At 35.1% G+C, this 22,991-nt stretch overlaps 1 protein-coding gene across 2 annotated transcripts in view; it reads right to left on the bottom strand.

Moving 5' to 3' along the window:
* Positions 1 to 22,308, bottom strand: part of LOC128999101 (single-stranded DNA-binding protein 3-like) — a 39,112-nt gene extending 16,804 nt beyond the window's left edge. The window contains exons 1-9 of one of the 2 annotated variants that reach the window (XM_054425458.1): positions 22,089 to 22,308; positions 14,648 to 14,720; positions 11,556 to 11,617; positions 10,717 to 10,807; positions 8,353 to 8,394; positions 6,151 to 6,222; positions 4,843 to 4,920; positions 3,427 to 3,475; positions 1,466 to 1,495 (exon numbers count right to left, since the gene is read on the bottom strand). In XM_054425458.1, the coding sequence (XP_054281433.1) occupies positions 1,466 to 1,495; positions 3,427 to 3,475; positions 4,843 to 4,920; positions 6,151 to 6,222; positions 8,353 to 8,394; positions 10,717 to 10,807; positions 11,556 to 11,617; positions 14,648 to 14,720; positions 22,089 to 22,144 (553 nt within the window). In that variant the 5' untranslated portion in view covers positions 22,145 to 22,308. The remainder of the gene's footprint in view (positions 1 to 1,465; positions 1,496 to 3,426; positions 3,476 to 4,842; positions 4,921 to 6,150; positions 6,223 to 8,352; positions 8,395 to 10,716; positions 10,808 to 11,555; positions 11,618 to 14,647; positions 14,721 to 22,088) is intronic. The other variant, XM_054425459.1, reaches the window with a different exon arrangement.
* Positions 22,309 to 22,991: the final 683 nt, after the last annotated feature.

Below are 22,991 nucleotides of genomic sequence, written 5' to 3'. Positions count from 1 at the left end.
TACTGTATTATTTTTTACATATGAGGTCATCCCGACTCATATTATAGCGAGTTATCCTCCAAATTTATTTTTTTAAACAAATTACTGATCCAAAAAAGATAATCATAAATCTTTGAAAAGAACAGTCATTTTAATAAATATTTTGAATGTTTGGATAAAACTGCAAACGTGATAAGTATGTCTTATATTTTAACATAATTGGTGATAAAAATTTAAGTTTGCAAACATTTAAATATTACGAGGATTTCTTTAAAAAAATTATTAAAAACATAATTGTATTTTCCCGATTCAATGACATGTCAGTAAAAGTGTATTATTCATTTTATAATTCAATGATTAATCCATTAACTTTAAACTTTAGTATAAAATGAATTTAAGTGCAAGTTCACAACCTTTTATACAATATCAGTTAAGACCCTGTATAATTATACATTTATCACGTCATCCTATTGTTTTGGGACTCGTCGACCGCAAGCAGCGGCCCAGCAGGTAGCCCATGTGGCTTTTGCCAACCTAATAACGAAAGTTCCCCGTAAAATCCCTGCTCTTGAGCGACAGCTAGCGTTGGTCTCGGCTAACGCTCTGTCGTGAACTCATTTTTTGGCCGTCGGTTAAAATTGGTCGAGATCAACGATAACCGCGGAGCACGAAACCCCGTATTCGTGAACCGCCTCTTAGACTTATAGCTCGTAATTCAAAAAATTACAACACCACTCATTAGATGAGGTTCACTATGTCTAGTCAATTGATTAACAATAGGAATACAAAACAAGAGTTGACAGGGAATAGCTATACAAGTAGGCTACTAGTACTAGTCTGGAAGTGGGGGGGAGACAATGGCCTTGTCTAAGTTAAGTGATGTAGAGCAGTATATTGTATTACAACACTGCGCGATTATTTCAAAGCCTCTTTTAAATGCATTAATTTTGGTAAACTTCAGTTTTCATAAATCACTATCCCCTAAACATCACAAAGTCATGTTTGAAATGGAAACATTATTTTGACACTAAATATACAGGGGGATCAACTCATTCTGCTTGAATTAAAATTCTTATTGCTTCAACTCCTACACAAGTGATCCTTAAAATTAAAAGTCTACTCTATGATAAAAAATTGGAGTTAAAAACTCTGGATCAACTATTTGATAAATTTCCTGACTGTTGGCATAAATAGCTTGAGTTTCTAAAAAAGTTTGACAACCCTACAGCCAGGCTTACAGGATATTTAAAAATAATTTTAAACTTATATAATTTAGGTATATAATATTTAAGTGATGAAGCCATTTACAACATCTTTGCCCATTTAGCACTGCTAATGCCACCAATGAAAAAACAGTAGGCCCTAGCCGAAGGTAAAAGCAAACTAAAACATTGACAAAATATGTACATGTATGAAGATTAGAGTGAGTCTATTAAATAAATATTGAGACAACAGACATGGACATATAACTGGTATTCAGGCCTACCTTGCCATCCCACAAAATCTCCACCCTCACCTAGGAAGAGAAAACACCCATGATATAAAACATGTGAAATTCACCCTGTATCATCCCAATTATGGTAGTATCGCTTATGTTTGAAAAACAGAACGGCACATGAAAAACGTTAAGAAATTGTGTGCATATGTTTTAAAGTAAGTTTTACAGTAGAAACTCTACGAAAGTAGGTACTATATGAAATTATTGCCTGTTTAGAGCATTGTACAGATTAATGGAGAGCATTGTAAAATCAGTAACAGATTACAGAAAAGAAAATGTATCATTACCTTTTTATGATGTTATAGGCCTAGGTCTAATATTGTAATAACTTTATCCTCATCTTTTTCATTTTTGTTGTGTCATATACATAATGTTAATATATCCTACAGTTGAATTGGAATGATTAATACAAAACAAATACACTGCAATGAAAATCTGAAACAGTACCAAACTATCTTTATGTTAGGCTGCATTCACATTGACCAGTCAAAAATGTTTGTTGCTCAAAACCATAACACTATCAAACACTATAATTGAATTAAATTGTGTCCACACTCAAATTACGCTCAATATGTAACCAAAACAATCTTACAGCGAATTTGCAATTATTATAATTTTATTGCTGGACAACATTATTATTCCTATTCGAGGGCTGTCCGTAAATAAAGTTCTCCATCGAGTTGCAGTTGCAGCAAAGAGAGCTACATTTTGAGACCAACATCATGTTCTTTACTCTATGCATTAAGCACTACTATTCCAGCCTATTCTTAGCCCTAATGGGCGATTAGTCTCGTCACAGTATTCGAAAACATTGTGAAAGAAAATTGACGCTTTCACCAACTAAAAATCACATTCTTTGATTATCTGATAAAGATTGGGCATTTACCAGGAATTGTTAAGGAAATTGACAGGAAAGCCGGACTAGAGCAAGTAGTGGTTGAAAAAGTGGTCAGTGACCTCGAAAATGTCTACTTTTGTGTTGTTTATGTGTGTCTCTATGGACTTATTGTTTATATGTGTCTCTATGGACTTATTTAAAGGTAAGCCTGCTTTCCTGTCAATTTCCTCAACATTCTGTGATAAGATATCTGTGGTCTCAGTCACCAACCACTATTGAAGACCATCACCAGTTGACAGACGTGAATGAAGTTAAATGTTTGGACGTAGAAAATGTGAGCAAGAGGTGAAGGTGGTCTTAAAACAATTAATTGCATTATGTTTTCCAAGGTGTGGGCCGACTGCTGTCGTTCATCTTTTGAAGCAGTAATCAAATTTGAGGGAATCTTACATGCAAATCACAAGAGAGATTGCCAAACTAATAGTCATCTCAATAGTCATCTCTATTAGAAGTCTGAAACACGCCGATCAGCAAAGATTACTTAAATAAGATCAATATATCGATAGAAACCAATGATGGAACACCCATTGTCAGCCGCGTTGTGCAAACATGTACGGCCTTTGTCAAACTCTCTAAGCTATTTATGTTCATTTTCTACGTCCAAACACTTATCTGCATTCTCATCAGTTAACTGGCAATAGTAACAGAATGTACTTGGTGGAAACTTCAATTTTTTTAACGTTTTTGAATACTAAAACTAGACTTGCCTTCTTTATAGGGTGAGAAACCAGCTAGATTAGTATTGAGAACAATTCCTATGTTGTAAGGAATACGACACTTGACTCCAATTTGAACTATCTTGCTTAGCTGCAACGGGAGCTTAACGGAGACCTTAATTTACAGACAACCCAATTGACCGAACAGATATTTCTTGGGATTTGTAGTTGATTTCTAATTGAGGGTGTAAAACTGTGAAAAGTAACAAGTTGATCTCACGTTATCCAGTATTCAACATCCAGAGCATTAATCAGTGTTGATATATTCAAGATTTTAGTTAAATACAACAAAAAAACTGCCAATGTAAAAAGGAAAAAGAAAAAGTCAAACCTACCTGCCCTTGTCGGGTCCATCCCAGTAGGCATCATGGGTTGTCCAGGAGGCTGTGAAATTAAAAAAAAACACTTAAAACTCCCACAAATTAAAATCATATCATTAAAACTCACTATAACCTGGAGATGGTTGTTAAGTCTTTAAACAAATCAACACAATAACATATTAAAAATGTAATATAATTAAACATAAAAAAAGTAACACAACATGTTAGGAATGTAATATAAGCCACAAGGGCTTAGTTGTAAGGATTTTCTTCAGGACAGCAGGCTTAAAAGAATAGGATAGAGTCCAATCTGGTAAAAAAAAAATTGTACACTATAAACAAAATTTAGGGGAAAAAAGGAAGAAAAGTTCACTGTCACTGACAGTATTCTGTGCCAAGGAAGGTTTGAGTTGGAAAAGAGGTGTCTTTAGGCCTAATAATGACCAGGAAGTTGTTTTTTACAGTACAGATTTTGATTATTCCAGTTTATGTCGTATTGTGTATTGTAAAGAGACTATATGTATAAATGTGTACCTGCTTATAAGCAGTGGTTGCTCGTCCATAGGAACACATGAGCAAGTGAACCCCCAATGAAATAGAGCACAAACAACAATGATAACACCTGTTTATACTCAGTACCTATATCATGGTCTATTAATTAGTAAGTTAAGCGACAGGGGAGGTCGCTTTAATCCCTGCAAAGCTTATAGGGAGCTGCCTTAGAAGCATCTCTGAGCGCTCTCATTGGTTGATACAACACACACATCACATGGATGGGTGACATTAGTCACTTTTTATATGTCACTTCACTTTACTAGTTCACTGTGTGTCACTCACTACGCAACCTCAATCAGTGTCGTAAGTAGATTTGTGTTGTTGTCAATAAAGTCAAGTAATAGATCTATGAAATGCTGAAATGTAACCAGCAGTGTTCATGTTTTAGAATAATTATGGTGTTAATTTATATTTCAATTATATAGTTTACAGAAATATACTATTAAAAATGTAAAATAAATATTTTTTTGAAATTTATCATTGGAAGAACAGATTTTTATCAAAGAGAGTGTTCTAGGCCAACTCCAAAACTATATTATGTAATTTTGAGGTTAGGTATTTTTGTAATTTTAAGGGATTATGTATGTGCATTATGCGTGTACATTATAATTTGAAAGCAAATATGCGTTCGCTTAAGTTCTGTAATTCACTCATTACAAAGATACTCGGAGCTTTAAATAACCTTGATGACACGACTGCTAGCCGAAATGACCTTGATGATAAGAAACTCGACAAAAGAGCACCTCGGTAACAAGACTATTTTCCTAATCCACTTGAGACACGTCTTATCAAGGTTCTACTGTATGAGTATGTGTGGTGCAGTTGTGATATTAGATATAGTCAACTAAAGATGGAATTTTATTTTGGTATACTTACGCCATTGAATTCATTTCCCATTTGAGGCATCCTAACACCAGGGCGAGGTCCTGACGGATAGCGTGGTCCCATGAAAGGCTAAAATTTAAAATGTATTTGTAAGTTTAAAATTAATTTCTTAAATTTAAATCAATTTTAAACTAATTTTGCTGTCTTTATTTTTTTACAATTTAAGGCTTGGGTTCAACTCTCCCCTTATCTAATGTAAGGAATTATGGTTTAGAATTTTAAATTGCTTGGACATTTTGAGGGAACTTTAACTGTTTGATTGATGTTCTATCTGGTGTTGCTGGTCTGCAATATTAGTCTGGAATTTTGAAGAGTGACTTATTTGGCTACAAGGTTATCCCGAGAGCAATCATTTGGCCAAACAATGTTTCCTTGATTTTACAAATCAATAAAATAACTATAGGCCTATTGTATATATTTTTATGTATATCTTTAGTTAAACATTGGAATTACATGTTTATCAATTTCTCAATATCTAATTACCGTGGTTCAAAATGTTAGTGACATCAACGGTACATAGGTAGGCTACATAACGAAGTTAATAATGGTGTTAAAGTTTGAAACTAAATATACGATTCTAGGCCAAAAATGTCTTGTTAATATTTACAGTATAAGTGTACATAATCAAAACGTGTAGACGCTACTTATTTTATTACATTTGTACAGTTATTAAAAACAACAACCAAATTAATTTTCATCCCAACATAGGCAAAAGGATAACAGTATTCAAACATAAGTTTGTTGACCCTTCGTTGTCGTCTTTGATTTTAAAACACGATTAGTGACACAAGGAGTGTTTTTCTCAATACAGAAACACTTAACAAACAATGTAATTTTATACATATATTAATAAAATGTATTAAAACCAAGTATAATCAATAAAACTGTACATGAAATCAACACAAAACTCTTACAAGACAAATAAAAAAAAATGTATAGCAAACAAAAACGACACCATATGTGACTCACAGAACTACACTATGGGAATCCACCAAACGTTAGTGCGGGGGATGGGTCAGAGCAAAATAACATTTAATCGGTTCATAGAAAGAGGCACGTCAGAAACTGTTACCTTTAAAACTGCCGGCTAGCAATAAGATATATTCGTCTATAAAATAAATGTGCCTGGAGGAAAACTCCGTGGTCTCACCTATGAAGGGTTAAAAAAAGGGAATAACGCAAATAGCGAGTAGCAACTTAATATTAGCCAAAGACCTAAACATCTTTTAGGTCTTAAAACCTTAACTTAAAGTTATATTGTAAAAATAATCAGTGTGTATACTACTAATATCTACTTACAGGGAAAAATCCAGGGCCCATGTGATCATTTGGAGGCATTTGTCCCATAGGATTGGGTGATGGTCCAGCGTTCTGTAGAAATGAAACATTTTAAAACCTACTGACTTGTTCAGTTCATGTTTTATAGGTTAAGAATTAATGGTAGACAAATAAAAACCATCTTTTCTTGCCTCAACCTTTCGAACCTCTCTATCATGTTCTAAAGGTTCCCCTTCTTGCAAATGACAGGAAGGAGGAGTAACCTCGTAAAAAAAACCAGAGTCTATTTCGTTCAGATGGTAGATCTCTATAAGGAATCCTATCCAGCATGGCAAGGTTATCAACCACAAAAAAGTGGTCTTTGGTCAAACACATACCGTATATCAGAAGAGGTAGCAAAACTATTCGAAAACAATTTACCACCAAATATTATGCATCAGTAAAGTGACCTAATCTCACATAACCATTGTGGGATATTGCACAAGTAAATTTGAAGATGAGACTTATTGTTATTTTATAACCAATAAAAGTCTAACCATTCAGGTAGCTAGTTAGTTTAGTGATGCTATATAAAATGGGATAAAAATAATGATTTTTAAAGATTAGTCACCTAGTGGAAATATTGACACACAATTAGGCCTGTGGTTCATAGTAGTAAGTACTTACACTGCCACCTTATGATTTCAAAATACATTACTTAAAAAACCCTACCAAATTAAATTAATACAAGAAAGTGTCGACCGATAGGTACTTATTCTTAGGGGAGGGTTGACCATTATGGCAAAACCTACCTAGTGCCAACACATGATGGGTCAAAGCTCTCTCCCTCTGAGATCAGTTTGGTGGGAACCACTGACTTTTGGTTGGAGGGGCCCTGACAGAAAACCTGCAGCCTCTTCTTAGGCTATGGTGCAATTGGCTAACCACCCAATTACTTGAAGACCAACTATTACTGCAAAGTGAAAACTACCGAACTGGACAGACCAGAAAATACTGACCTTTGTTTTAAACAAACTCGAAAAAATCATGAATTGATACCGATAATGTTTGCGTGAACGAAAAATGACAAATCATTTGCAGTGATTGCAGATGACAACGATAAAGGTTCCATGACACATATGGAACCTATACACATATGTCCGAAATTTTGCCGCGATTGTGGAAGTAAGTTTCCATGACCGATGGGAGATATTCAGGATTTTGTTACTATTGCGGGAGGCATAGCGAAAGACAATAGGCCCTAATGTTTTCAGTTTAAATTTTGATTGGCTAGTTAGAATAAAGAATTTTCCATTTCTGCATGATTTTTTTTCTTTACTTCAAAAACGCCCAAATATCCCAAAATTACTTTGTGTAAGGCCATAAAGACAGTGGTTGGTGTAGTTTGACAAATCCATAATGAAGATTTGGTAAAATAAAAAAAGTTGTATTGGTAATTGGTATCGAGAATTGAGAATTGATTTTTATGGTATCAGTATCTATAATTGATAAATATTCGTATATACACATCTCTAAAAGAAATAAAGCATGGTTGGATTTTGGAATGCAAGAACTTGGTGGGGAACTGGATAGTTAACAATAATCCATGCTGAGATGAACAAGTATAGGTTAGAAATCCGTAAAACAAGATGGAGATGATTTGGGGAAACACAGCTTTATGACAGAAGTCGATTCTTTTATTCTGAGAGACGAGATGGAAAACCTCACGTAAGTGATAATGCCAAATATTCAAAGACTAAAAGTTCCCCAGGAGGCTTAATCATAATATAATGAGAAAATGTATTTGATTAAATGTTAACAGTTGGGTTTCAGTCCAGAATGAAGTCAGTGTACCCAATCAACTTGGGATTTGGGGAAACAAGACATGACGTGGGCTTCAGCAGACTAGACAGACCATTGTAAAGTCTTTGTAAAGACCCTATCCTCCACCAGAAAACTCATGGAAAAAAGATAAGTAAGTAAACTAGGTAAAGCAAATGATAGATCATTGAGGTTATCTTACACTGTTCACTGTTAGTTCTCTAGGACGAAAAATGTATAGCATGTACACAGTTATTAAATGACAAATATTAGCCAAAAATTAATTTTCATATTGAATTTTTGATAGATACATGATATACAACAAAAGATATTTTTTATTCCAAACAATATGGTTGAAAAGTGTAACAAACAAAATTATTTTTAGGTAAAATAATTTTAACACATGATATGTAGCCTACTTACATGTCCCATGCCATTGACACCGTAGCCTGAGTTGACAAATCCCTGAAAAAGTAAGCATTAATTAAACTAGGTAGTGTTCGCAAACGCGTCCACAAAATTGAGCGGAGTCATCAGGGCATTATAATGCCATTGACACTCACCATAAAGCTCCAAAATGGTTTTTACCTACAGTTTCAAATAGTCGAAAGACTGTGTAGAAAAAACCTTTATTGGTTGGTCAATTAACTTCAATGAATGTGAACATTTCCAACTAATAACAGTGATACCAAACATTTATCTTCGACTAGTTTCTTTTTCAGGCGTTCTTTTGGAAATTCTGAGTCGAAAGCAGTCCATATATCGTTCGGACGGGCTTTCTGCTACACACGTCAACCCAGCACTGAATTCTCTTGGTCCAATATCATCAACTGCTTGGTTCAGGGTCATGCCTTGGAATTTGTGAAAGGCTGGTGTCAATAAAAATAGTTTTCCGGCACACAAAATGCCACGTTTTAAAATTTAGTTAAAAATAGGGACATTCGCTAACACATTATTAGATAGGTCATCTATAATAATTACTAAATTCAACTATTACATATAAAAGCATTTTCAAATGTGATAAGAAGTCTTCATGTTTGTATAAAATATTGTGGACAGTGCCAACAGCACCTAATACTGCATCGGTCCAAAGGTTGTGGCGTTACATGACTCAATATCTTTAGGCTAATATGGAGATATTTCCAAAAGATTTGCATTCATTGGAACTCAATATTGCGGCTATTGAAGGTTTGTCCATGATACGAATGAATGCTACAGGACTATGCAGCTTAGCCAATTCATTTAGGTGTCAGTCACAAAAGCGCCTCTTCTTTTCTTGTCCTGATACAAACAGCGTTGCATATTTCTACGATTTTGGTGGTAGTATTTATACGAATCGTAAAGAAAAGAATATAATCTTCCTCTTTTATCGTTCCATGAGCAATATTAGTAAGTGCAATGCGAAAATGACTGATCTTCGCCGGACTGACGCATGAATGTTTTGAATGTGTTCGTATGCAAAACATCCATGTGTATACCACTGATTTGAAAGATAAGATGGGATGAATAAAGCTCGATCCTGCACTGGTGGTAGCTTAGCCATATCACCACACAAATATACATTAAGATCACCAAACACTTAGGCCTAATCTTGGTTGTCAGGTTTCGCTTGACTTAGACTTAAGCAAGCGTTTGCCGATCATTGCTAGTAGCCTCTGCCTAAACAGGGCTATTTCATCGCAAACTACGACACGGATGTTTTAAAACAAAATCTGAAGACAAAGTTAATTTCCCCCCTAAGTTTACCTAGCCTATATTTTTTAAGAGTGAAAAGGACCCTAGCCCTAGGCAACTATTTCTTCATACCTGCGGTCAGGGGCTTGTACTTGTGACGTTATAGAGTGGGTAGAGAAGTACACTTACCTAGGAATTATAATTGATCAAAAATTTAGTTGGGCTCACCACATTCATTATCTCAAACAACCACTTAGAAAGCTCATATATGCATTTTCTCAACTTGCTGGAGTGCTGACCACGGATTACTGTTGGACAGTTTACTTGCCTACGTGCAGTCTTTGCTTCAATATGGTATACTGGCATGGGGGCGGTGTCTCGGCCTCTATGCTTGAGCCTCTGGCTGTTGCACAAAGGTCATTTATCAAAACCGTCCTAAGCAAACCATCGAGATATCCAACAGAGGATCTGTACTCAGATTTTTGTGTTCATGATATACAACAATTATTTGTATTTCCTTTTTAGTCTTTATTAGGTCAAACAAAAATAACATTTTACCAATTTGCAGCATAACTATTCTACAAGACATAGAATCAACTTTGGTTACCAATTTCCTAGATTAAATATAACCTCCCTAAAAATAACCCATGTTTTATCGCCCATATGTTATATCGCAATCTTCCGCCACAAATCCTGCAGTATGAGGAGAGCAGTGTCCCGGTGTACGAAAAAAAGGTGAGTACATGGCTTGCCAGCATTAGCCGGACGGCTACGGAGGCGCTGGTAAATCCCCATATAATAAAGCTAATTAGAAAACAGTTATTGTTTATAGCAGATTAAGATCTATTTTTCTGCATACAAGCTTATGCCTATGTGGAAAAATATATTTCCTTATAATTTTGATTTGATTTGAGTAATACTAAAGTTTAAATTTAATAAAACTTGATAGCAATTTAATTTGTGTAAACTAATACAATGCTGTAAGACAAATTACTATCTAACATCTTTAGCTATATTTCCATCAGATAATTCTTGATCCAGGATACCATCGTTGATATCATTAGGACAATAGTTTGGTTAATAGGCGAATACAGTTTTTGAGAATCATCTTACATAGTCATGATCATAGAAGGCTTTGGCTTCGCTGGAGTGTTCACAAGTATCCCTTCTCTCAGGAGCAGCACAATATAGGTCCCAGAACACACTGGAAGTAAAAAATCACATAGTTAAAAATGTGTATCTAAATGTAGGAGGTTTAAATTAAATACAGTACAATAGAGCGTTAATTAGGGGCCTAAAACCTTTTTCTAAAGCCTGGTAATCTGAAACGTCGGTTAACCAAAAGGACGATCACAGATGAACAGCGATTGAGAGACGATCAGTAGCAACGCTGAGACCGCAAGATGTGCTCACAGTTGTTGCCACAATTGCGAGAGACAGAGGATTTGGGACTTGTCCAGTCATCTGGGCACCTCAAATTCCCAATTCATATAACATTTCTACAATCATTGAGGGTTTGTGATCATTTTGAGTAAAAGATTTTAGACGTAGAAAACTATCGTAGCTTAATATATTTAGAATGTTTTAAACTGTAAACTGAGTTGATAGCAATTGGCAAATTAAAATGCATCTCTTTCAACAAAGTTTTTATACTGTCCCAAATGTGTAATACTGCATTAGAAAATAATAGTCATATTTGTCTTGATGAAATCCATTAAGAAACCCCCAACCTTGATAATCTGACAATTTTGGTGATCTAACACAAACCTGGTCTCTTACCTGTCGGATTACCAAACTGTTCAATAAAAAACGTTTGTTTCCTACAACACTTTTGCTAAAATATTAGTTTTAAGTTTTTTGAAACAACAAGCTTATGTTTGCAGTTTCATGACGAATAGGATAAAAATCGTACGATACATCTACAGTATAGGCTTGAATAAATATAAACTTACCACCACCATGAATGAAGAAAGCCAGGAGGTTCACCCAAAGTTATATTTTTTTCCCAGCGTATCTAAAAAGCATTTAACTAAGTAGAATAATAGTAAACATTAAAAACAGAACACATATCATATCAATAACTATCAGAAAGAACTACCTATTCCATCTAGGATATGAGGTGATAGGTAAGTAAAACCAACCAGGATCTCCATTCAAACTTTAAAATTAAATTCATGGTGTATTCACAGTTTTACGTTCATATTTCCTTTGCTGTTAGTCATTAAGTGACGGGGAAATTCGGCCAGGTATAGAAAGATTTGCATTGGTAGATCCCAGCTACCCAATGCAGTGTGTCAAAGTGGAACAGAACAAAAACAGTACATACTACAGACCAGTTTCACTACTGCTTTCTATTTCAAAAATATTTGAAAATTAGTTTATAGTAGATTTTTAGTAAATTTTACATAGTAATCAGCATGGCTTTAGGAAACAAAAATCAACAATAACAGCTGCTATAAATTTGATTGAATCAATTATCGACTCAATTGATAAAGGAGAAAAAATAGTAGGCATTTTCATGGACCTGTCTAAAGCTTTTGTCAGTGTTGACCATTCATTACTTTGCCAAAATTAGAAGTAATTGGTTTAAGAAATAACTCATTAAGTTGGTTTGAATCATACCTAACTGATAGAAAACAATTTGTCCAGCTAAACTATATCACTGACAGTAACTGCATAGGGTAATTAAATATGATTCTGATATCAGAGAGATAAAATTTGATGTGCCCCAGGGATCAATTCTGGGGTGGCTTTTGTTTCTTTGCTATCTGAATCGTATGAATAGTCCTCCGCATTACGTCTCTATGCCAATGATGCCAGTTTGAAAATATCCGGTCGCTCATCACAAGACATAGAAATTTAAAGTCTAATAGAACTTGCTAGTTTGGATCAGCAATTGAACAATCATAACTTAAGTCAACCCAAATTTAAAGGTAAATGAAAAAAGTATTGAAATAGAATCAGTTGAGATTTTTAGGTCTTGTGGTCAATAACAATCTATAATGGGATAGTACAAAAAAATAACAGGTTGTAACTTAGAGCCATTTATCAATTTTGTTATGTTAACCACACTCTTTGCCTACACATTGCATGCATAATTTCAATTCTATATAGTTGCCTTCATGTATATATTACAAACCCCTTAGAATGTACCATAATCTCCACGTAAGGTTTTTTTTTAATAGCTGCAATTCCCAAAGTAATAGAGATATAAAAATAAAAGTTGTCCCAAATTGTCCCACATAGCCCCAGCTATCAAAAGTATGTTTTAAAGCAGCCCCAAGCCTAACATCTTAGAGTTATTTGGAAATGTAATGACTGTTACAAAATAGCACCGACCCTGGGGCTACTTTGTACACTACAAAAAAAATTTTTTTATTAGGTATGAACACTGAATTTTTGTCCTAAACATAGTTTGATAGCCTATACAAATACGGACAATTAGCAATTTGTTCCAATAAAATATCTTCATAAATAAAAAAGTTATTAAGAAAATAAAAATAAATCCTTACAAAGTAGCCCCGTTTGACGGTAATGAAATTAATTTGGTTTGATGTAGCTGTAACTTTCAATAAAAAAACAAATAGACAATAGACAAAGCTTTATTGTACAAATTCCCAATAACAATTGATAACCAAAACTCAATATTTCATATTAATACTTCTATTCCATCAGCAAAAATGTGTGCACTTACTGATTACTTAACTAAGCTAAAGATAATTTTTATAAACACAAATCACAACCATTGAGTTAGGTAAATATTCAGTTTGGCTTAAAACCTTATAATGTGAGTTTACTAACTCTCGGTATATGGATCTAATATTTAAAGATACTTATTCAGTTTATTAGCTTGTCAACTAAAAGTTCCTCAATTGTATCATACTCAGTAATTTGTAGAATTATAGATTTTGGAAATGAAACCATAAGGCCAGGGCTACACAACGAGGTTTTGCTTGGCGGTCGAGCCGCAAGCTCCAACAACTGACAACACATTGAATCAATGGTTGGGCACTCATGACATGCGAGCTAGGGGCCTGGCGGCCATGTTGCAATGCATCAAGCTAAACTGCGTTGGAGGGATGACACAAGCAGTTTTATGAGACACACCAGATGTCACGGTTTGACTACATGGGGTGAGCTCTTCTTCTGCCATTTGTAGTGATTTATTAATTATAATAGAGTAAAGAGCATCTTACCTGTCACGCCAGATGCTCTTTGCCACTAATTGAATGTCTCATGACTGTATTTTTCCTGATTATATGAGAACGGATAAATTCAAGTAGCTCGTCCATCAATGCTATTGACATACAGTAATTACCAAGAAAACTCCACACTACGGTTTCGCATGAGCTTGTAAAAAGTATGAAACACAAATGGTTTATCTGTTACGGAGACCCAGTGATTTATGTTAACCTTTGATTCCACCTCACAACACGCTTCTAACGCACAAGTTAACATCAGTTTGTTATGCTACCATGACTACTGTGAGTGGAATGAACCTAGACGTAGGGCAGGAAACCCAAAAGGAAACGGTTCAATTGCGCCGTGAGTACTAACACCACCAAACCACGATGTGTGGCCCCAGCCTTACAGGAGTTATGAACACATCTAATTTCCGTCACTCCAAAAACATTAATTTGTAGGAACATAAAGCAACCAAACAGCTGTAAAACAAAACGCACTATTATTTATTTAGAAGTCTTCCTTTAAAATTGTTTAAAATTTGAATGTACATTTCCTTAAGAGTTGTCCAAGAGTGTTGTTCCAACGTGTTCGTCCTCAAATTGAACCCTGAGCATTTATCAGATACCATCGCAAACCAAGTACCAAACAAAGCTTCAAACATTCCAAATGGGTATTTATGATTTGGTTATTTGTAACAAAAACTTGGTTATTGTATGTTTAATTTATATTCCGGTTCACATTTTGATATTCAATTTTTGAGCCTTCTAATAATGCTAAATTTGTTATGAAACGATTTTGAAGCCTTACACACTTAAAATTAGTAATAGGTCCAGCATTATTAGTATATGCAGCATATTACCTCAGATAGAAAGGTTTGAGCAGCTTTTTGCGCTCCAACGTGCAAGAGATACTCATATACATATAGCGCCAATCTGTAACAACAACAAAAATCAATGATTATCAACATTCCCAGAGTACTATCTAAATTGGCCAGAAAGAAAAAGTTCTCTAAGGAACAACTATTTAAAAGTTGATCTTGGTAATGAGGCTTAATTCAAAGCACTATTCAAATACTGTACTTTAAAGTTACTTAAGTGTTTATCACAAAGTAAAAATTGCATTTAAAAAAAAGAATAGCCAACTCCTTTCATATAGGACAGTATATTTTAATTTCAAGTTGTTGGATTGATCACGGCAAATTAATAAACTATACTTTTTAGCCGCGTTTACACCAAAGTTAACAGCCAAAAGTTTACAACCAAAACTTTGCAACTAAAAGTTTACAACTAAATGTTGCTCCTCATTAATTTAGAGCAACTAGTGGAAAACTTGTTGCCAAATTATTGGCATGAATTGATCAGTACAGTTATACACAGTAGTGTCAAGGATGTCGTCAGACAAAGAAGACGCAATCTTTGCCGCGACTGCTTGTGTAATTATAGCCAGCCACTATACAAGAGGTCCACGAAGATATTGGGTGAGACCCTCGTTGATGGTTAGGGATAAGTACAGTGGCAGTGACATGCTGGATGATCTCCGAGAAGATGACGTCGATCCGTTGAGTGGTGAGCTGAGGTGCAACGGGAGCGTAAAAAGCTTCCTGAGAATGACAAGTATTGATTTTGAATATTCAATTTCTATGATCGGACATAAAGTCAAGAAAAATGATACTAACTTCAGGAAAGTCATAAAGGCCTCACACGGGGTACGTGGAGGGGGGGGGAATAGTTCTCCACTAGTTTTCCACAAGTTGCTTGCGCAAAGCGTGTAGCAGCTAGTCTCCCACTTTTTGTTGTAAACGTTCTTTGATCTTTACCGACTCTCCGCGGGAAACCAAAATTTAGTGGACAACTTTTCCCTCCACTAGTGGACAACAGAAAGTCATCGCATTTTGTAGAAAAAGTAACAAGTGTCCGCAACTAGTGGAAAACTTAGTGGAAGACTTTGGTGTAAACGCGGCTTTAAACACTATACTACTAGCCTATTTGCAGCTGGACATAAGGATTTCTTTTGAGATATTTTTAATAACCTGTAAGTTAATATTATTAACACTAAATTTTGTTAATCGGAAAAGATTTATAACTCATTTTGAACTCTGTGTAATTTTTTACAAATTTATCATCTGGTAATTTTTTAGATTTATGGTCGATTGGTAATTTTTTTGAGATTTTGAGAAGTAAAGCACACCTAGCCTTTAGCTACATAGATGCTATTAGTTAGGCCTACGTTATACCCATGCTGCCTATGGGTATAAAGGGTAGAAGCTTGAGTTAATAACACAGTTTTTATCTCATTCAATATGACTATTAATTTAATTGAGTATCTCTGATGTTATTTATAAAGTTACCATACAATTAAAATCTATCAAGACTTTACTCAGGCTTTTTAAGTGGTAAAAACATACAAAAAACATGTAAAAGTGAAGAGTAGAATCGTCCATAGTAAGTGTACGACATTTTCTATGCTTTCATTTAACTAAGTTAAAACTTATAAGTTTTCAATTTAACTTTCGTTTACTACAATATGCTATCATCATCGTTGTTCTCTATTACTGTGTCCACCTTATCTTCTTGGATGGCTTATTGCTAGGTTCTGCTTTATTTCTTTTCTTTTAGACTTTTAATTCCATTACTTTCTATTAGTGTGTTCAAAGTTCCATTTCTTTTAGCACAGATCTTTAAATTTTTTTAAATATGATGTATATTGGCATTAGAATATACTGTCTACAGTGCCCTTGCAGGAAGACTAAATGTGTACCACATTTTTACATCCAATTGCCTTTTTTTATCTCTTTACTATAGCATGCAGTAGTGTAGCCAGGAATAGGCATATGTACGGGGAGGGGGTTCATATTGCTATAGGCTTATATATGTATGTAGGGGGGAGCGAGCTTGCGTAGTGGTTAGAGCACGGGACGTCAGTCTCTGAGGTCCCGTGTTCGATCCTCGCCAAGTCACCAATGGATTTTATCTAAGTGATAATGCCGCAACCCCTAGGTCTAATACCCCCCGAAATATAACTGGGAGCTTTAATTTTTTCAGTACGTTCGGTATTGTATATTAATATTGTAGGCCTACTTGGTTTCAAAATTTAAGACCCCATATTTTCGTATTTGAGATTTTTAATTTCCATATTTTACTGCCACTAATGTTTGTATACCGTAATGACAATTAATCTAAATCATATACAGTAGCTTACTAATATTAAGTCTGAAACAAACTACTTAATTCGGAATTAACAGAATTTGGATGTTTATGGACAACCGTGATTTTAACAACTATGTACAGCTCGTGACATCTAAGCTGGCACTTGGCCGATCGCTACTAGAACCTATTTCAAAAACATTATGTCCCGTCATGCGGGTTGCATCAACTGTCCTCGCGACCCATCTGAAGGCGCTCAAGTACAATGCAAGGGGAGTCAACCCCGTGAGGCAGCGGAAATGTTTGCAGTCCGGTCTTTTCCCTACCTCCACCCTCCTCCCGCCTATACTGCCCGCGCTAGGGCAAGTGCCAGCTTAGGTGTCACGAGCTGTACACATTACGGTACATATTTATTGTTTATTTGCTCAACATTTTGGCCTATTGGTTGTCAACTTGATAGTTCCCCTAATATTTTTTTAATAGATAGCTACTAAACTTTTTGTTATGTTTTAATAGTTTGTTTTCAGAAAAATAAGATCCATGTTTAAGTTTTAACATTAATTTATGATATAATTTAATAATTTTAACCTCCATAGTCTGATAATAGTTTTACAAATATTATTATTCCTTAATTGGGGCTCTATTAAGTTCTTAAAATGTCTCCAATGCTTTTGCACTTTTTTATTAATTACTTTAAACAGAAAATTTTGAATTTTCAACCTTTAAATCTAGAATTTTTATTTAATCCCTTGATTTTGGGGACGGGAAAACAGCATTATGAGTTCAGACTGTATCTTCACAAAAGGTAGTTTTGGTACGTACATATTAAATATAAAATATTAAAAGACATATTAAAATATTGAAAGGTCTACATAGTAAATTTACTAGATAAATAATAAAAATTACAGATTTTTTTAAAGTACATTATCATGTGCTGGTCCTGGCAAACTAAGGCTTAGTGATCAGATCATGGCAAAATCCTTTCGTCAAGGGAGGTGGGGGTTATGACCCCCCAACCCCCCTTGGCCACTGATAGCATGGAAAACAAAAAAAAATACTATAGTAGGCCTAGCATCAGGTTCAGACTTCAGTCCTGTACCGCTGTGGTTTATTACCTGTAATCAATAAGAGTCTACTCTAGGCTTTAATGCTTTTGTGTGATATTAGAAGAATAAACGGTTATGGGCCTATACGCTGGTGCCGACCTCAGTCACTTTTTTTAGTCCGCCCTCCTCGTGATTTTTACTCACTTAATAAGATGTGTGCATATTAACTCCTGTTCTTGAACAAAAAAATTTAAATTGATTTCCCATCGGCGACTTTCTTGGTTACCACATGGCCCAAACAAATATTCAACCAAATATGGAAACACCATTAGCTTACACACTTCTTATGTTTTGTTACCAAAATCATTATTTATTTTTGCATTTTACAACTTTTTGGCTATTGTTATTTAAAATATGGTTGGATTTGTAAAACTAGAAGCCGTTTTAAAAGGTGGACAATCTTTGACAATGAAGATGATTCTTTGATTGCAGTGTAATCATATGTTTCTGTTTATTGCCATTTAGATGGGTCAAAACTTTGGTCTATAAAGCCTGGTTTACACGGGTCAAGTATGGCAGGTGAGATGTTCGGCCCAGTTACTAGGCCCAGTTGTTGATTTGTTCAACCCACCCAGTACTTGACTATAACTCTGAGAATAAGTGAGTGGTCACGTAAACATGGTTTAAAATTGAACTCTGAAAAATGCATGATTCTTCATATTGCTATACCCACTACTCTTCACAGAGTGGCAAATGGAGACATGCACGTTCAAATCACAGGAAAACCTTTAGTAGTATAAGTATACTATAAAAGTATAAACATGAAGAGTACTTTGGTTTAGAGTTTTAGATATTTTAGTTGCCAGAGCCATCTTGATTGTTTTGTTTTTCTTTTGACGATTGTCAAGAACTTTGTACATAGTTTTAACGACAATAAATCATTTCATTTAATAGTGAGGGATACCTTCAAGACCCTGGGTGTAGTACTTGACAGTTTCCTCACATTCTCGGACCACACCACTTACTGTATGTTTCCCAGGTGGCTTTGGGAAGGTTGCGTGGTCTGTACCGGTACAAAAACATCCTGCCAGAGACAGCCAAACTGCAGCTGGTACAGTCACTAGTGTTGTCAGTGCTCCAATACTGTTTTCCTGCATACGGCAACAGCATCTCAAGGGAAGAGATGTCCCGATTGCAAAAAGTGCTTTCTAACTACCCATTGATTAATAAATCAGTCCAGTAGAACTGCAGATCTTTAGTTGCACAAACATTTTTAAAACTGAATTTAATAAGAGTAGATTCACGCACAGCAAGACAATTCAACAAAGAACACAGAGTCAACTGTTCAACCAGTGTTGCCAGGTGTGAGATAATTATCGTATTTGTAGGCCTACGATACTTTTGCTACTTCCCCATAAAAAATAATTTTGCAAAATTGTACGATAGGTAATTTTGATGTTGTGTAAGATTTTTTGACATAAAGTACGATTATTTTTCGGTGTTAAGAAAATAAACTATTTCATATTGTATATACATTTAAAAAACGTTTCCCTTTGTAATATATGGAAAAACAGTAACATCACTTTGTTGCTGTTCGATCTGGCAACCTTGCAAAGGCATCAGCTGTGTTAGAGAGGGCCCATTGGCTACCAACTTAAGTGCTTATAAGAGAATTTTGAGAGAAGTTGGTCGCCATCTGTACTAGGGGTAGAGTACGTTGTACCTTCAATTAATTATTGAACTCAGTACATTGGCAGTAGGGGAATGAAATAACGCAATGAGCTGGTTGATTTTTCTAGTTGAGAACCAAAATAACAACATTTTACAGCATTTCAACTTTTTTTTCTAGCAGAGATGCAGATTCCGTGTGTGTGATAGTGCTGCCTCCAGTAGAATTTATATTTTCTAGCTCAGTGATAGACTGATAGAGCAAAAAGTGGTGGGCGACAGAGACAAATAGAGTTAAATTTCGGTGATTTCATCATCGACTTCCTCGTTTTACATCATAATATCAAAAAAATTGCGTGTTCAATCATTTTGCCCCAAATACAATAATTTTCGACTGCTTGTACGATAATTTACGTCGGTCAATCTGGCAACACTGTGTTCAACTAAACCATTGAGTGTCGAGTGAGTGGGCCTGCTATAAAGTCAGAGCTAAACTCAATACTGACTCATTTAGCGACCACAGAATAAAAAAAATAAAAATTTAATTCTGTGGTCACTGGACTCACTTGACAGCAGTAAACAGATGTTTTGTGGGCAAATTGAGGTGGTGGGGGTAGTTAAAAATAGCTTAACCACTTTTATAGTTTAAAAATTGCCATACTGCACGCAGACTCAGCCTAACAGTCACCGATGGGTTTCAATCTAAGTATCTCTTGAACATCAGCCGAGTACTCTATCTGTTACACTACGAACAACCGACGGCTGTATATCGTATCATTGTGGTAATGGTGTTCCGGGCCTCCACAACCCGGTGACGTCACAGCCGGACGCCTAATACACGTTCCGTTACGAGCCGTGTGTTCTTTGTGTTAGATAATATATGTATCGATTGTTTAAACTTTGATATTTTCAATCGATAGTATGGTAGCTGCACCCTAATTGAAGAACAGAAGAGCAAGTTATCATGAATACAGTTTTTTTAGTAAAATTGTATTGAGGCCTACGGTACTTCAAAAGATCTTAACAATGAAAAAATACATTGGGTGACAAATAGCCTTTATGCGTTTTTTCTGTTTTGTTAAATTTTACATTTTCTCCTCTGCATGCTAACTTATAGGCTACAGTTTCATTTATTGTATTTTGGCATGGTGTGCTCTTTGGACTTTTTGTTTGCAAGGCAAGAGGGATGCATTGCATAGGTTATTTCTTTTTTGTACCGTACCTAGTTTTAGTGTCCTGTCCAATATTTAGTCAATGACCGAACGGCTCAATAACTTAAATCTTAAATTTAAACAGCAATTCTGAGCAATTACTTGGTCAACCCCAATTTTTTTCATACGATATTTTACTACAGTCATCAGTATGTTCTCAGAAAGCAAGAAACATATAATTCAAGCCCCGCAAGGCCATCGTACAGGTTGCCGAGCAATAAGAAGGTTCAAAGTCCAAGCGATAACATTGGCTTGCGGGAGACGCGCGGAAGGCCAGTTGTGACAGTACATTATGGCTATGGCTAGTGGTTCGTCCGATAATCCTTTTCTATGTGACGGATGTGAGAACACGATACTTAGTTTCACGGTTTTAAGTGAAGATCAGGAAAAGTTAACATGTTTCTTTACAAACACAGCGTTTTGCAACGTAGCAAAGTGTGTCTACAATGTGGTGGGTCGATGGCGTTAAATGAAGAAAAACACACGTTTAACTGTTGGAATAGAATTACGTTTTTTTATTTTCACACATCTCTAAGACCAATTGTGACAGTACCGTATGTTAGGTTAGGTTAATTAAACCTAACCTAACTTAACCTTGCAGGGCTTGAATTATATGTTTCTTGCTTTCGGAGAACATCCTGATGACCGTAGTAAAATATGAAAAAAATTTGGTTGACCAAGTTAAAAGTTCAGAATTACCATTTAAACAAATTACATGATCAGGCTAACTCGAGGAAGTAAGTTAAAATAAATTGTGGGGTCATGCTAAAACAACCATTTTAAATAATATAAAAAGTTAGGCTGGTATTAAGTTCACAAACTTTGACGTGAGGGAATTGTTTACAATCTCCTGGCACACAAAGGGGCCATGGTCCTTTTATATTGTCAGTGGGATCCTTTGAAAGCTATTTCCTATCAAACTTTGCATAAATATTTTCAAGTATTATAAGTGACTGCACTTCATCATTCCCAATTGAAAACGTGAAGTACAGAACATATTCTAAAACACCGTTATGGGCTTCAATAAACTTGTTTATGGTGCAAGGGCACAATTGTTTTAAGCAGTTTTAAAAGGAATGTAATTATGAGATGAGACATAAACAGATATTTAATATTACTAGCTTCTAACTTATTAGTTAGTTTAGACAAAATGTTGGTAAAAAGACTATTAACATGTAAGTAAACTAAACATAACCTTAACAAAACAAGAATGACGTGATTCATTTCCTTACTTTTCTCGAGCTTGAGCATCCGAAGGTACTGTTGTCGTTTTTCCTTTAGCGTACATATTTTGTAAAAAAGTGTATTTACTAATTAGATATTAAAATGGTAGAATTCGTTCAGTTTACACTGAAAATGCATATTGCATTAGATATAACTACAGAACGTTCAACAACTGACTGACATCGACATGCTATGCTTGCTTACATAAACGTAAGCGTGGAACACTCGACCGACCAAAACTAAAACGTCTGTTCTGATTTCTGAATCTGAAACCAAAACGTCCAAAACAAAAGAGGTACAGTGGTACAGTATAGTAATGGGAATTGGAATGGGATTGGATATTAGCAATATTTAGGAATATAGGATTTGAATTGGGAAAAGTATTAGAAAAATAGTCTGCTTGCTACGGTTACACGATGCTATGGTTATAGATAAAACATAGGCTTGTTTTAGAAGACTTTTAATCAGTATAGAACAACTGAAGCCAACTTTATTGTTAGTTCTTTATTGTTAGTTGTATTGCTGTACATGAAACAATTAAAGAAGTTTTGATTTTGAATTCTGTCCGGTGTACTGTAGAGGTCGTGTTTTTGCCAACAATTTGTTTATTGTTATTTCAGTAATTTAAAAACCTTATTTGACCAAAATAAAACGATAATCATAAACAATAACTCCATTAATAGTTATATAACAAAACAGTAAAGCACAAATCATTAAATTAACCCCAAAATAATAGGAACAAAATGTTGTGGACACTAGCGATCGGTGTCACCGGACATAAACTAGACACGAAAAACGAGCTATCATATCGTGATTGACAGGAAGCTGAACCCCCGTCAGGGCTGTGTTAGGACCAGGTCCTTTCCTTTCCTTTTTAGCCGTAAATTAGTTGCGTATCATAGCGCATGCAT

This window comes from Macrosteles quadrilineatus, unplaced genomic scaffold (assembly GCF_028750875.1).
Source record: "Macrosteles quadrilineatus isolate MER2022 unplaced genomic scaffold, UCM_ALF_1.0 Scaffold_7__1_contigs__length_78375512, whole genome shotgun sequence".
NCBI lineage: Eukaryota > Metazoa > Arthropoda > Insecta > Hemiptera > Cicadellidae > Macrosteles > Macrosteles quadrilineatus.
The sequence above is the reverse complement of the archived record's forward strand: the minus strand, read 5'-3'. Positions and strand labels throughout refer to the sequence as shown.